The sequence below is a fragment of the Zonotrichia leucophrys genome, chromosome 3 (assembly GCF_028769735.1).
Source record: "Zonotrichia leucophrys gambelii isolate GWCS_2022_RI chromosome 3, RI_Zleu_2.0, whole genome shotgun sequence".
Taxonomy (NCBI): domain Eukaryota; kingdom Metazoa; phylum Chordata; class Aves; order Passeriformes; family Passerellidae; genus Zonotrichia; species Zonotrichia leucophrys.
Window position 1 is genome coordinate 46,962,669 of NC_088172.1, and position 13,666 is coordinate 46,976,334.

At 38.1% G+C, this 13,666-nt stretch overlaps 1 protein-coding gene across 8 annotated transcripts in view; it reads left to right on the forward strand.

Annotated features, from left to right (window-relative positions):
- The window catches only part of LAMA2 (laminin subunit alpha 2), a 334,549-nt gene that overhangs the window by 218,727 nt on the left and 102,156 nt on the right, over positions 1 to 13,666 (forward strand). For all 8 annotated transcript variants that reach the window (XM_064708035.1, XM_064708043.1, XM_064708042.1 and 5 more), the window contains 6 exons: positions 2,880 to 3,016; positions 5,418 to 5,651; positions 9,171 to 9,314; positions 11,697 to 11,876; positions 12,586 to 12,774; positions 12,866 to 13,104. In XM_064708035.1, coding sequence (XP_064564105.1) covers positions 2,880 to 3,016; positions 5,418 to 5,651; positions 9,171 to 9,314; positions 11,697 to 11,876; positions 12,586 to 12,774; positions 12,866 to 13,104 — 1,123 coding nt within the window. The remainder of the gene's footprint in view (positions 1 to 2,879; positions 3,017 to 5,417; positions 5,652 to 9,170; positions 9,315 to 11,696; positions 11,877 to 12,585; positions 12,775 to 12,865; positions 13,105 to 13,666) is intronic.

The following is a 13,666-nucleotide window of genomic DNA, read 5'->3' on the forward strand; positions in this document are numbered from 1 at the left end:
ATCCTCTTTAGTTACCACAATCATTTCCTGCACAGTAATATTTAATTGCTTACTTGAACTTTATGTGTACAAGAAGATCTTTAAGTAAAACTATCTGCTATATCCCTTGTGTAAACACATGGAAAATCTCCATTTCTAGATGCTGAAACTCCAGCAGTAGACACAAATACATCCAGCCACCTCTTTACCTTTATTTTTTTTCCCTTTGGAAATCAGGTCAAAGACTGAAATGAATGCTTCCTATCCTTGAAGTAGTGCAGACTGCTAAATCAAAAAGAACCCAATCAATAGGTTTCTTCACAGGGAAATATCCATCTTTCCTGATAGAACTGTGTTTTTCAAGTCTCAGAGACTCATTTATGTGTGATCACAGGACACGTAGATAGTTGTCTAGTGTGACTGACTGCTGGGGTGCCAGAATGCTTTTATTTTTCTTTAGGTATAAAGTAGATTCTTTCCAGAAGCAGAAATCACAATGTCTCATAATCCATTCTTGCTCCTTTCCTATCCAGAAGGGCAGCACAAGGAACAAGTTTAGCTTTCTGCCTTTTCTTGCTCTTTTTTTTGAACGGAAGGAGCATCAAGGCCTTGAGACCCATATTTGGTCAGCAGAATTTAGTTTCACTTGTATTGTGAATAAACCTTGAAACAGGCTGGATTATAGATTATGTTTGAAAATGTTGGCTCTATGGTGTTATCTCCCATGGGAATGAAGGTTTCAAAAACACCTAGAGGTCTGAAAAGTTCAGATACATAGGCACCTTGGAAAAGGGAGAGATTGTTCCCAGGCTCACTGATGAGAGAGCTTGAAATAAAATGCAAATGATAACTGCAGTCCTAAAGCCTTTAGCAATTAAATGAAGGGCAAAAAATTCTGTCGTTTACGATTAGCATCTTATTCTAACATTCCACCAGTTAAAAGCACATCACCATTGTGAAACACAACAAAATGTCGATAGCTACAGTTGGGGAAGGAAAATGAGAGGGCTATTAATGAAATTGCACATTAAAATTTTAATTGCTCTCTTGGCAAAGTTTAAAATGACAGGGTTTAAGAAACAGCAATGAAATGGTAAAACACTGTAGATTCAAGTACCATTTTAAATATAAATGTATTGGCCTGTGGTCATCAAACATTTAAAGCAACAGCAGTACCTATAGATGTTGAGAAATCTCAGAATTTTGAAAGTTCCAAAATTAACAGAACAGGTGGACAGGAATTCTGTCTTCAATGTGCTCATTTTTCCACATTTATTTTCAGTAGGCTTCTTATGTATTCCTTCAAATGACAAAAAAAAAAAAAAAAAAGAATTAAATTATGAATCACAAAGAAAATCTGAAATTTAATAGAAGTATATCAAATCATGCTGGAAGGAAAAGTACAGAAAAATTAATTTCATTGTGACAGTTAAGTATCAAATAAAATATTTGACCTCTTTTATCTCTCATTTATTCAAAATGAATATAATTCGATTTTTTTCTTGTGCAATATAAATCTATAAAGCCTAAAAACCCGCTGAAAGCATTTTCAGTGTTGACATTCTATCACCAGAAATACAAAAGAGGTTTCTATTTCACTATTGCTTTCAACTGTTGTGTTGTATTTTTTCCCTCTTATTTTGAAAAATAATTACAAAAGTAAAAATAGGAAAAACATTTGAATATCTGCTTCCCCTCTGTGTCTTTTTAGCCAATTTTGTGCAAGGCCTGTAAGCCCATAAATGAGCTGTCACAACTGAAAGCCTCAGTTTCCCAATGAGATGCATTCTGAAACTTCAAGCTACAGTGTGTGAAAATATTTTAAATAGCATGCAGCACATCATGTTCCTGCCATGAGGCAAAACTTGCTATCTTCTTTGCATCAATTTTCTTATCTTGAAGGCATTGGTGGGGAAAAAAAAGGTCAATTCTTATTTGAACTATAGATAGGAGTTCTATCTTTGCACATCCCTTGTTTTCTAGTTTCAGTCTGAATTGAAGTATTTCATAGTAAAGGCAGTGAACATAAATTAAACCATCAGTAACAAAGTTGCACTGCCCTTTAAACACCCCGAGGAACAGGTTATCATGCAGAGAGTCAGTTTGCTTATGGTGCTTTTCTCTGACCTCATGGGTTATGTGGATGGTGGGTGTGAAAACAACACACACCGGTTCTGCTCTTTCAATCACTTGTGTGTCTTGTGCTCCTTAACTACTTGTCACTTACATACCTTGAATCTGTATTTGCCACCAATGAGTTGTTTACTTCTTGAAGCACTTCCAAACCTGAAGTATTTTTAATTTGGTATAATCTGCAAAGAATTCCAGTTTCCCATGGAGAGGAAACATCAGTTTGTTGATGTCCTCCCAAGGCAGATGATATGTAAGCTGAAAAACGAGGAATAGAAAGGGAAAAAGAAACCTAAACGCCTTTTTTGCCCTTTAAGGAAGGTCTCTTTACAGCAGCAGAAATTTCAGAAGGTATTTCTCAGTTTGGTATAAGAGGTTAAATAGGCTGCAAGTTCCCTGCATAGATGGCTCAGAGACCCTCAGGTGGCCTCTTAGAGGAGACAGCACAGGCCAGAAATTGTATAGCAGCATCCTGCAGTTACATCGCAAAGAGTGCACCATCTCAGAATTCTGAACTTCTGAAGTTGGTGCCTTTATTTTTCCCATTCTCTTCTCATTGCAGCTACTTCAACCACAGTTAACCTGTGTTTCTCTGCTACTGGTTTTGGTTTCTTATGGCTTCCCTACATTTTCTGCCCCATCGTGTCTGCAGATAACTGAGTCCACTGTACAGTAAAAGAATGATCCTAACCCCATTAGGGTCTGCTCTCCAAGTGTCACATAAAGGGATAACTTTTCCTCTGCTTTATTTTTTTCTGTCTCCCATGAAGCCTGCGAGTGTTCACGTTTTGGCAATAACTGTGATCCCATCAGTGGACGCTGTATCTGCCCTCCCAATACTGTTGGAGAGATGTGTGACAAATGTGCACCAAATCACTGGGGCCATAACATTGTCAGTGGCTGCAAGGTGAGTGGATTTCTATTTTCTCTATGTCTGTTGTCTCTTTCACAGTGATTTATAGCTGGAACACAGTTTTTGGCTTGTAAATTGTGGTTCGTCTCCATATTGCAAGTTTTGGTGCAAGACTGGTGCAAATGTTGGCAATTTGTTACTGCTGCTGCACTACAGATCCTCTGTCTCAGGTATGCAGCCTGTAACACAAAGCACCCTCTTAGTTCTGCTGTCACACTGAGTCAGGGTCCTGCTTGAGCCTGATTTTATTTTATTATAGCTGTGTTTTACATGACTGAGATTACCAGAGTATTGAATGAGGTATGTAGATGTGTATTTATGGGTAATCAGCAGTGCTTTTGGGAAACAAATTTACTTTGGCCTTAATGGTGACACCACTGGGAATTTGTACTCAAAGTTTGCTTGAGAAAGGCTTCAATTTGTGCATAAAAGACAGCAAGGAGAAAAGAAACATGCACCTTAGTTGTAAATTGCACTTTATTCCCCTGTTCTTAAAGGGGAAATAAACCTTATCATTAGCCTTTAAATCCTTCTTATTCCAATAATTGACACAGAGTTAAAATATCTGAAGAGAAGGGAGAAGAAATAGGAAAACAATGATAGAATAACAAGGAGGCTATGAAAGCTGTTGTTAATGACCTTGAGTTTAGTGGCACAGTGTTCAGTTAAGGTTGAAAACTGGTGACAGTGGATATCATGGAAAGTTCAAATGCCTTCTTCCTCCCTGGTGTGCTCATTGATGATAAGGGATTTAATAGTACTGCTACAATTACTCCAGAAAATGATATCTTTTTGGAACATAGTCATACACCATTAATACTTGTTCTTAAAAGGCTGTTAGTCTTGTAGCTCAGGCTGCAAAGCAATTGACAAGAATGATTTCTTTTTTGTATGTATGTAAAACTCTTGTGAAACCTCCGCAGTGCTGCTGTGATACAGACTCTTGGCTTCTGAAACCAGCCTAATGAGGTTGAAGACCTCTGTTTGAGCTCTGGAGTATATTCTCTGATTGTCTTTTATGTGAGCACATTAGTATGACAGTTCCATGGCACCATCTAAATTAATGATGATCTATCAGCCCACATCTCTTTCAGTATGTTGCTGCTAATTTCTGCAAAGTGAGATGTGAATCTCCTGCTTTGCAGTCTTTATAAAAGACTTCCAATCCAAGGCTGTTGTAAGTCTGACATAGAGAGCATTGTAGAAAACTGCATAAACCACACATAGCATCTGATTGTAATTTAGGTTTTGATATTGCACACCAAGATACTTCAGAGAATGGTGAACAATGCGCTTTCTCAGCTTTGTGTCCAAATGCTTCTTGTAGAATAAAGTTCTTTCTGTCAGAAAGTTTTATTTTTTTAGACTAGGTAGTCATCTTGCAGACTGTATATTTCCTGTATATATTCACCTTCTTTACAAGTGGTGTTTTCAGATCAGAGGAAAGGTGGTCTAAGCAGTCATGTAATAAACAGTTTTGCTTAGAAACTGAATCCACATTTTCTTCCTCTATTTTTTCAGCTTTGTGTCTGTAATTTTAGCAAGTCTATCCATGTCAGTTACTGTGGTAACCTGTACTGCTGGTACTGAGTTTTTTGCTGTAAGCTGAACTTCTCCATATGATATTCTGGTCACATCAGTGATTACAGCCAATGTCTTGTATTAACTGTGCAGTGCTACCACAGTAATAGCACTGAGGGACCCTTCTATTCTTTGGAAATCTGCAGTTTTCCCTGCTACTTTTGTATTCAATTTCTAGACACCCTGGAAAGTCACCTATTTCTATCCTCACTTGCCTGTGCAAGTCTTATTCTGTGAGGAAGTTTACTTCCAGATATTTCACATGACTAAATCTCTAGCCCTTACTGTGTAAATTACTGTCATCTAGGAGTCTTGTTTGTAAAAAGAGGATAGTTACCTGTCTGATGGATAAGTAAGAGACATTGAACTGGATTCCTCTGGAACCACTGAACCCATTGCTCCTGAGGAATTCCAGTTTTAGGAAAGTGTTCTGAGCATGCCTGCAGAGAATTTACATACAAAATACTTCTTAGAGAGTACTTGTAGTTTCTGAGTTAATTTTGTCCTCAAAGTATTCCAATATCCTTGACCCTTTTGGGTATATTTCTTTTCAATGCCTAACCTATATATGGTAATATCTATAGAAAACAATCCCACCAGTGTTGTGAATGTATTTAGTGTAAATGCTTGACTCATGTTGAATAAAAATACATTACTGGCCTTATAATTTAAATATGTTATTTTTAGACAGTGGATATTCACTGCTGTATTTTATTTATAGATACTTAAAAGATGTGAGTTGCTTTTTGGTTGGGTTTTGGTTTTGCTTTTTTCAGAAGCACAATTACAATTGCCTTGTTTCTCTCCTTTTCAGCCCTGTGAGTGCAGCCTCATTGGAGCCCTAAGTTCTCAGTGTGACTTAAATACAGGCTGTTGCTTCTGCCGCCCTGAATTCTCTGGGGAGAAATGCACAGAGTGCAGGTTGGGCTACTGGAATTATCCCCATTGTGTGGCTTGTCAGTGCTTCCTGGCTGGGACAGATCCACAGAGCTGTGATGCAGAGGGGAGGTGCTCATGCATTGATCATTCTGGCCAATGCAACTGCAAGGTAAGAAAATGAAGGCTGTAAGCTCATCTTATAACTGCTGAGAAGTTTATTTCAGATTTCATTGGCACTTGCCCTTACTTGTTCAAACAGTACATGCAGAACAATCTCCTTGGTTTTCATAGTGCATTTGCAAACTGATGTGGGAGGGGTCCAGCATAAAGAAAGACTTCAGGGTTTATCAGTTACTTTTCCACGTACTGACACTTGCCAGTATAGCATCCTCCTAGGAGGATCCTTAGCATCCTCTTTTCCCCCAATTTCTATTTCTGTCTATTCTTGCAGAACTGTTGCCAGTTCATCCCCATAATACAATTCTTGTTCAGATTCTGGGCACAATAAAAGCAAACACATCAGTAACCACAGTATGCCACAGTGCTAATTCAAAGTACATTGACTTAAATGGAGTCAATATTCATCATTTCATGAAGAGAATTCACTGCAATAGTATCTGTTTGGAGTAGACTTCACCCAATTCAGGATCGTTAAAGCAAAGACTTTTGGCATCATCATCTGCAACATTCTTATTTGTAATTGTGCTTGGTGGAACAGCACGCTTAGGTTGTTTGAGAGTTGGCTGGATTGCTGAGCTTACAGGGCACTAATTGGTGGTTTGATATGCAGTTGGTAGCCAGCAAGCAGATTATCCCAGAGCCAATACCTTCCTCAGCGACACAGATGACAGAATTCATGATCAGCACATTTGAAAATACTGCTGACTTGGAGGAGGTTGAGGTTGACATGCTGAACGGTAGAATTACTGTCTATAGAGAGTTCTTGAAAAGCCTGATGACTGGGAAAATAGAAAGGTCATTAATTGGAGTGGAATGACCTCAAGAAACAGTACAGTTTGCGAGGAAGAAACCTGAGTGGCAATCCTGCTGGAAAATACAATATAAACCAACCGTACAATCTCATGGTAAATAAGGCAAACTGCCCACTGATCTGGATGCAGTGAGCACAGTGGCCAATGCAGCTGCAAGGAAGGACATCACAAAGAGCATGGTGAGCAGGGGAAAGGCTTTATCTACTCAGTGCTCTACTTTTACTGTAGTTGGTGCTGGTAAGACTGCACTTGGAAATTATGTCCAGTTTTAGAGCTTGACTTGAAAGTGTTGTTGAGAAATTGAAGAGGATCCGGAGAAGAGCCTCAGAGCAGATGATCTATGGAGATGTACTGAGAGAGCAGGACTCTCTCTTAGGATGAAAAAAGAGGCTAATAAGAGGAAATGCAATTACAACCTATTAGCCACTTCAACAAGTAGTTGATGGAACAAAGTCCTTTCTGATGATGGCAGAAGATGTAACAAGGGACAACAGCTGCCAAAGGGAGCTTGGGAATTTTGGGTTGGACATGAGGAAAAAAACCAGAGAATTATACAGTAGTGGTTCACATTATACAGAAACATGTGAAATGTCCATTCTAGGAGATTTTCAAAAACTGGCTAGAAAGAGGCGTGGGTAATGTGATCTAGTATTGGTGATAGTTATACTTCTAGGGGGAGGTTTTCAAAAGTGACCCCTAGAGATTCTTTCTGTGATTTAGATTCATTCTTCTTCTTTGGGTCTGTATTGACACAATGAGATAGTAAAATGGAAGGATGAATTCAAATAATTGAATAGCCAGGTAATTATTTTGTTAAATGGGCAACAGTCACTTAACTCTGAGTTTCAAGACACAGAACTGTAGAACAAATTAGGTTGGAAGTGACCTATGGAGGTCATCTAGTCCAGCACCTTATCTGAAAGATGCTGCTGAGGCAGTACTTCCAAGCATGGAGAGAGATTTCACAGCCTCTTTGTCCAAACTGCTTGACCACCCTCCCATTTTTCTGGTATATTTGAACAGGAAACATTATGTTCTATTTCACAAGTACTGATTCATTTGAGGATGACACCATAAGAAAATGGAAGTGAGTTGACCACATGGACTGCCTGAATAAAACTCAGTGCTATTTGCCCTGTGCCAGCCTCTGAAATGCAGAAATGGAAGTATCAGTACTTTCAGCCTCTCTTGATCCATGATCATCTAGTCCAACTCCCCTGCTCAAGCAGGGTCCCCTTGAGCATGTGACTCAGGGCTGCATCCGGACTGCTATCTCCAGAAAAGGATATTCCACAGCTTCGCTGGGTTGTAGTTTTTCTTGTGGTTCTTGTAAGCACTAAGAAATGCTTACAAGAAAATGTGGGGGTTCACAGCGTTTTACAATGGAAGTGTTTCTTTGTTGATTCCTTTAAGGCTAATAACATAGTTGCTTCTGTGTTTCTCTGAGTGCAAATAAACAGTGTATCTTTAGCTGGTGATTGATGATAAAGAAGTGCAAGTGACATGAAAAAAAATTCAAAGCAAGTAGAAATCGCTATTTATGAGAGAAAATGGACAAATAGTACTGAATTAAGTAATCATTTTTCCCCCCAGAATTTTAACCTAAGGTTAAATTTAAATCTAGGGTTGGTTAATCTTTTGTGTAACTTTTATTGAAAGAGTTGTATATTGAAGAAACTAGATTTTTATAAAATGATAATAGATCCCATTTAAACCTTCTGTTACAGCTGCTGAAATGAGCTCTCAAAGCCTCAGGAACCTCATTTTCATCCCTGACAAAAAGCAGCAAAATCTAAGCTAAATACAGTGTACACACATTTCTTGATAGAACACGTGGAAATGAGGGTTAAAACTGGTAAATCCTGAGGGATAATGTTGGTTTCTTGTATAAGCTTTGGAAAGTTGGTTTTTTTGGTTTTTTTTTTTTTGAATTGGCTTCTTCACACTAGTATCAAGAGAACAAAAAGGGTGTGTGGGGAGGAAAAGCCAACCAAGTGTTTTCATATTGGTGACTATTTTTCTTTTTAATACCTTGGTCTCAGTATGAAAATGGTTTTAAAAGGCTCTGCATAAATTATTGTGTATCTGCCCTATCTGGAATAGCTTTTTATTTGGACTAATTGAAAAATGAAAATAAAAGCCTTGACATTACAACAGTGAAACATTTCAGCCTTGTTAATACTGTTCAATGATGTGGAAAACAATCATGAAAAGGGGAAAGCTTTTCTCTTCAGAATTTCCATTAAAATACGTTTCTCAGCAAGAACATTTAGTGCTGTACCTTAAATATCTGAACATGTCAATGCTAATTCCTATTAAACAGAAGGCTTGATTAACATGGGCAATTTCAGAACAACTTATTTTTCTTATCTTATCAATCACTTATTGAGCATGTCATGCCCAAAGTGCCATTTAATTTTTCTGTGCTTACAACTTTCAGTGTGAAGCCAGCAGCTATTGCTCGTAGCTACTCAGTGGATACAAATGCAAATGCCTTAATTACATTAATTACATATGTTTGCATACACACGTGATAAGAACCTGTAGAGCTCCTTGAATATTTCCTAAAGCTTATTATTATTTCTTGCTGCACCCTGTTATTATCATTACAGTAGGATTTTCTGTTTCGATCGCTACCTTGAAATAAAACTTGATTATTTTTTCCCTTTTAAAAATACTCTCTCTCTCACTTCCAGGTTAACGTGGAAGGTGTCCACTGTGACAGGTGCAAGTCTGGTACATTTGGTCTCTCTGCCAGAAACCCACTTGGCTGCAGCAGTTGCTATTGCTTTGGCCTGACTGCACAGTGCAGCGAGGCAAGGGGGCTGAGCCGCGTGTGGGTGAGTAGGAAACTGCTGAGCCATGTAATGCGATAATGTTGTTTCCTGCTGGCACCTTTTAGTCAGGCTCTGAGAGGTAGCTAGAAAATGGCCAAACATTTAAGCAATCACTTTCCTCTTCATGCTTTGAGGAGTGGTGAGAGCAGTATGTTCCATTAGACAATCAGGGTCAAGATGTTAAAAGAAAATAAGTAGATAAGAAAATGAGTGATAGGATAGCTGACATCCAGCCAAAGAAAAGCTATTAAACCCCAAGAAAGGGCAAGCTGGTCATGTGGGGAAATTATGCAGTCTAATGCATTGCAACATAATCCCTGGTACGTGATACACAGTTTACCCAGGTGTATTCAAGGGTCACAGGTGCTTGTTATCCAGCATAAATTTCCCATAGTTCAGTTAATCTGTTGATTTTCCTTTTTGGCTTTGTTGTTTTGGTGGGGTTTCTTTTTCATTTTTTAAAAAGAGCTTATTGAAGCTATATTTAAATTCAAGCACAGAGACGTATAATCCATCAGAGCAAACAAAGAGCTCTACACCTGTTTGTGGAAGAGGGCCTTGAGACCTATGCTGGACTGATAAATAAGGCAGACTGGATGTCTCCATTTATCTGTACAACAAACACAAAATACACATTGAGACAGCTGCCATGCCAGCTCCTCTGTTGTGTTCTGGAGGAGAGATTTCTAAAGGAAAAATATTCATTCTTTCCCCATGTATGGGCGGTCATATCCCTGCTTGAAAGAATGCCAGCCATAGAAGGAATGTCTGCCTAATGCAAATCAGCCAAAGCCCCAGACTAGTCATGTACGAGCATCAGTTAGATAAGGATACTTTAGGCTGAAATCAAGTTAATCTCTCTTGCTTAATGTTATATGGATAGCACTTATTCTCCCCTTCACTGTTCAATCCCGTAGCACCTCTTTCCCTTCCCTGTGGATGAAGTGATTTATTATGATCTGACCCAGTTTTTCTCATTATTTCAGTTTTGCCCATCATATGCTGCTAGACTGGAGATGAAAGGCTGTAGAAGGCTGACAATTTATAAAATTTAATCAAGTTCCATAACAGCAACAGTTCTGGATAATTGTGCTTTGACCTTTGTGGCAGCACAAAGCAGAAACAATTTAAACCTCCTGATTATTTTGTTTCTCTTGATTAATTTCCTTTTGTATTTATGCTCATATCTAAAAAAGTGTTTGTCCATGTCATATGTAGTATTTGTTACTCTCATCTATTTCAGAATTGATGTGGCACTGAAAAATAGGTGAGACTCTGTTTTGCCAGCTGCTAGTGGCTATTTTGGGTACTCTCAGGTGCTTCAAATGGCATTAGACTTGTTTAAACAAGTAAATCCTCGTTTATATGACAATAAGGCATGGCTGATGAATGACCTGAAATTCAAATGTGTTGACCCTTTTCTTTGAATCTAAAGTATTAAACAGTAAAATACAGCTGTGATACAAAATCACTAAATCTCACTTAGGATTGGCAATATTAGGTGTCCTTCCACGTCTCATCAGTCCATAGATCTGCTATAAATGGAAATACCAGGATACTGAAAGTACAGTGCAGGGTTTGGTTGATTCCTCATTACCTGACTCCTGTCTCATGACCAGTTTGTTGACGGTATCACTGTTACCTGTATTTGTTTTCTTTGTCTTCCTCACTCTTTGGGAGAAAGCAGTATTCATACCAGCCCTTTGCATCTGTTCAAGGATGTCACATTCGCTGAGATCCTTCCATTGGCACAGAATTACTAAGACTCTTATTACAGTTTTTGATCAAAATAACTATTTCAGTATAATGCTAATGAGACTTTGTCAACCAGTCTAAGAAAATTACAAGCACATAAGTGGCATCCTTGTATTTTTTTAATAAAGCTGAATTTAGAGTTACAGAAACCTTCACTGAAGCTTTACTCTCTGCAAATTGCCTGGAGAACATTTAGCTTGAATATTGCAGAGAAGTATCAAGGCATCAGACACTGTGTTTTACAGCTCCAGTGATCTATAAGTGGTGAGAAAGTGCTTCTTTGTAAGGTAACATTTCTCACAATCTGAACAAAAGAGGCCTGGGACTAAAATAGCACTATGAAAATCACTTCGATAAAATTCATGGAATCACTTGCTGATTAAAGTATTTTAACCAGTGCTGCTACATTCTTTGTTAACACAAGGACAAGGTGCGAAAGGCTCAAGGGGAAAGTCATTATTAGCACTGTTCATACCTGAAGGAGTAGCACGACTGCTTTGTGACAAATTGCTCATGATGTGAAATGAAATTACCTAGAAGTAATTTTTTAAAGAGCTAGAATTTAAAGACTAACACTTCATGGGGGAAAACAGAGTTAATTTTCTTCTCCATTTTTTCAAATATGCATAGGTGACCTTGAAGCCAGAGCAAATGATTCTGCCACTGGTGGATGAAAAGCTTCAGCGTAGTACTCTTTCAGGGATTGCATTCCAGCCTCCTGAAATAGTAGCAAATATAGAACAGGTGATGCAGGATCTTCGGTCAGAACCTGTTTACTGGAGACTTCCAGAGCAGTTTGAGGGAAGAAAGGTAAACCTAAAATTCCACTGAATACTGATGTGGCTTTTTTTTTTTCCTTTTAATCTTATTTTATTATTTTACAGTGCCTTTTTTTTTTTTTCCAATAAGCATGTCTTCACACAGTAGAGGTACTTCAAAAGAAAGTAAATGCTATTCCATTATTAAACATTATTTGCTCTGTTACTATGGAAATTCATAAGTAATACAAACAGTATTTTATGTGTTAATATCTGTAAATATCTATGTTCTATTTTTGCACAGGATAAATTTTCTCATAAAAATGTTATTTGAAAAATTAAGCTACACAAATTTAATATAACACTCTTGCAATTTTTTGTTTCTCTCACTTTTAAGCAAAAGACGTGATATTTGTAGACTACATGGGAGAAAATGATTGAAAGAACCATCCTTTCGGATATTGTTATGCACCTCTGTGACAATTTATTTTGTACTTTTGATATTTCTTGGTTTGGTGGAGCACCAAGGCACATATGAGGAAATAGATAACATACTGGTTTTAGTGTAATATAATAACAAATTGTGGATGAGTGTTTTTGAACACAGTCCTTGTCCCCAGATAGTTCCACAAGTACAAATCGCTATTTTCTACCATGCATGCATTCATCAGGCTGCACATAGGTGCAGAGCACATCTAGCTCCTTCCCAGGAATTTATTTTTAGCTAACTGAAAATGAGATTTCTTTCTGTGCTTTGCTAGCTGACCGCTTATGGAGGGAAACTGAAATATGCCATCTACTTTGAAGCACGAGAAGAAACAGGTTTTACTACTTACTCCCCACAAGTCATCATAAGAGGTGGGCCTCCCACAAATACAAGAGTTATTGTCCGGCATATGACTGCCCCTCTGATTGGCCAGCTGACAAGGCATGAGATAGAGATGACAGAGGTAACATTTCCATCTGCTTTTTTAGCCCAAAACTTAAGCACATGGGTCTTTTGAATATTAATAATCTGTCTATTGTATTTCTGTCTTTCAGCATGAATGGGAATATTATGGTGATGACCAAAGAGGCAGAAACCCTGGACCCTGGGAATATTATCATGGTAACCCAGGTCTCAACAGGACAACGTCTCAGGGAGATTTCACCTGGAAACCTTATGGAGATGACTCAAGACCAAGTAGAACTGTATCCCGGGAAGACTTCATGAACGTGTTGTATGATGTTCATTACATTCTCATCAAGGCGACTCATGGCAATATCATGAGGCAGAGCAGGTAACTCTTTCATGCAGTGCTCTGAAATGGTGCAGTAGTCAGATAATCCCATAGACCTCCCAGTTACTTCCAACAGAATTTGTATTTATGGCACCAGCTCTGAGCCATTGCTGAGAAGAAGAAGCAGACGGAATTTGTGTTTGGCATAGCTCAAGATAGAGAAGAGGGAAGTTTTATGCACTAGAAGATTTATATCACACTCGGCAAGCAGAATCTATATTCTCAGGACTCTAGAACAGAAAACTCATGTAGGCACACACATTATGAAACAAACCTAATGTATTTTTTGAATAAAGGTCCACTTTATGAAAGCATGGTGCTGTAATTAAATATAGATGTTAGTACATGAGGGAATTTTCTATTGAAAGTGGGAAATTAAATATATTAGGGTCATATTTAGCATCTTCTGTTCAATCTATTAATGAATCAGTTATGCAAGGAAATAAGATAACACTATATTTGAAGTGAAAATCAGGCAGCAACATGATAGGAACATTACAAAAATCTCTGCAATCTAAAGGTCAGCTGTAAGATTTACAGTGAAAGTAGCAGTCAATTGAAC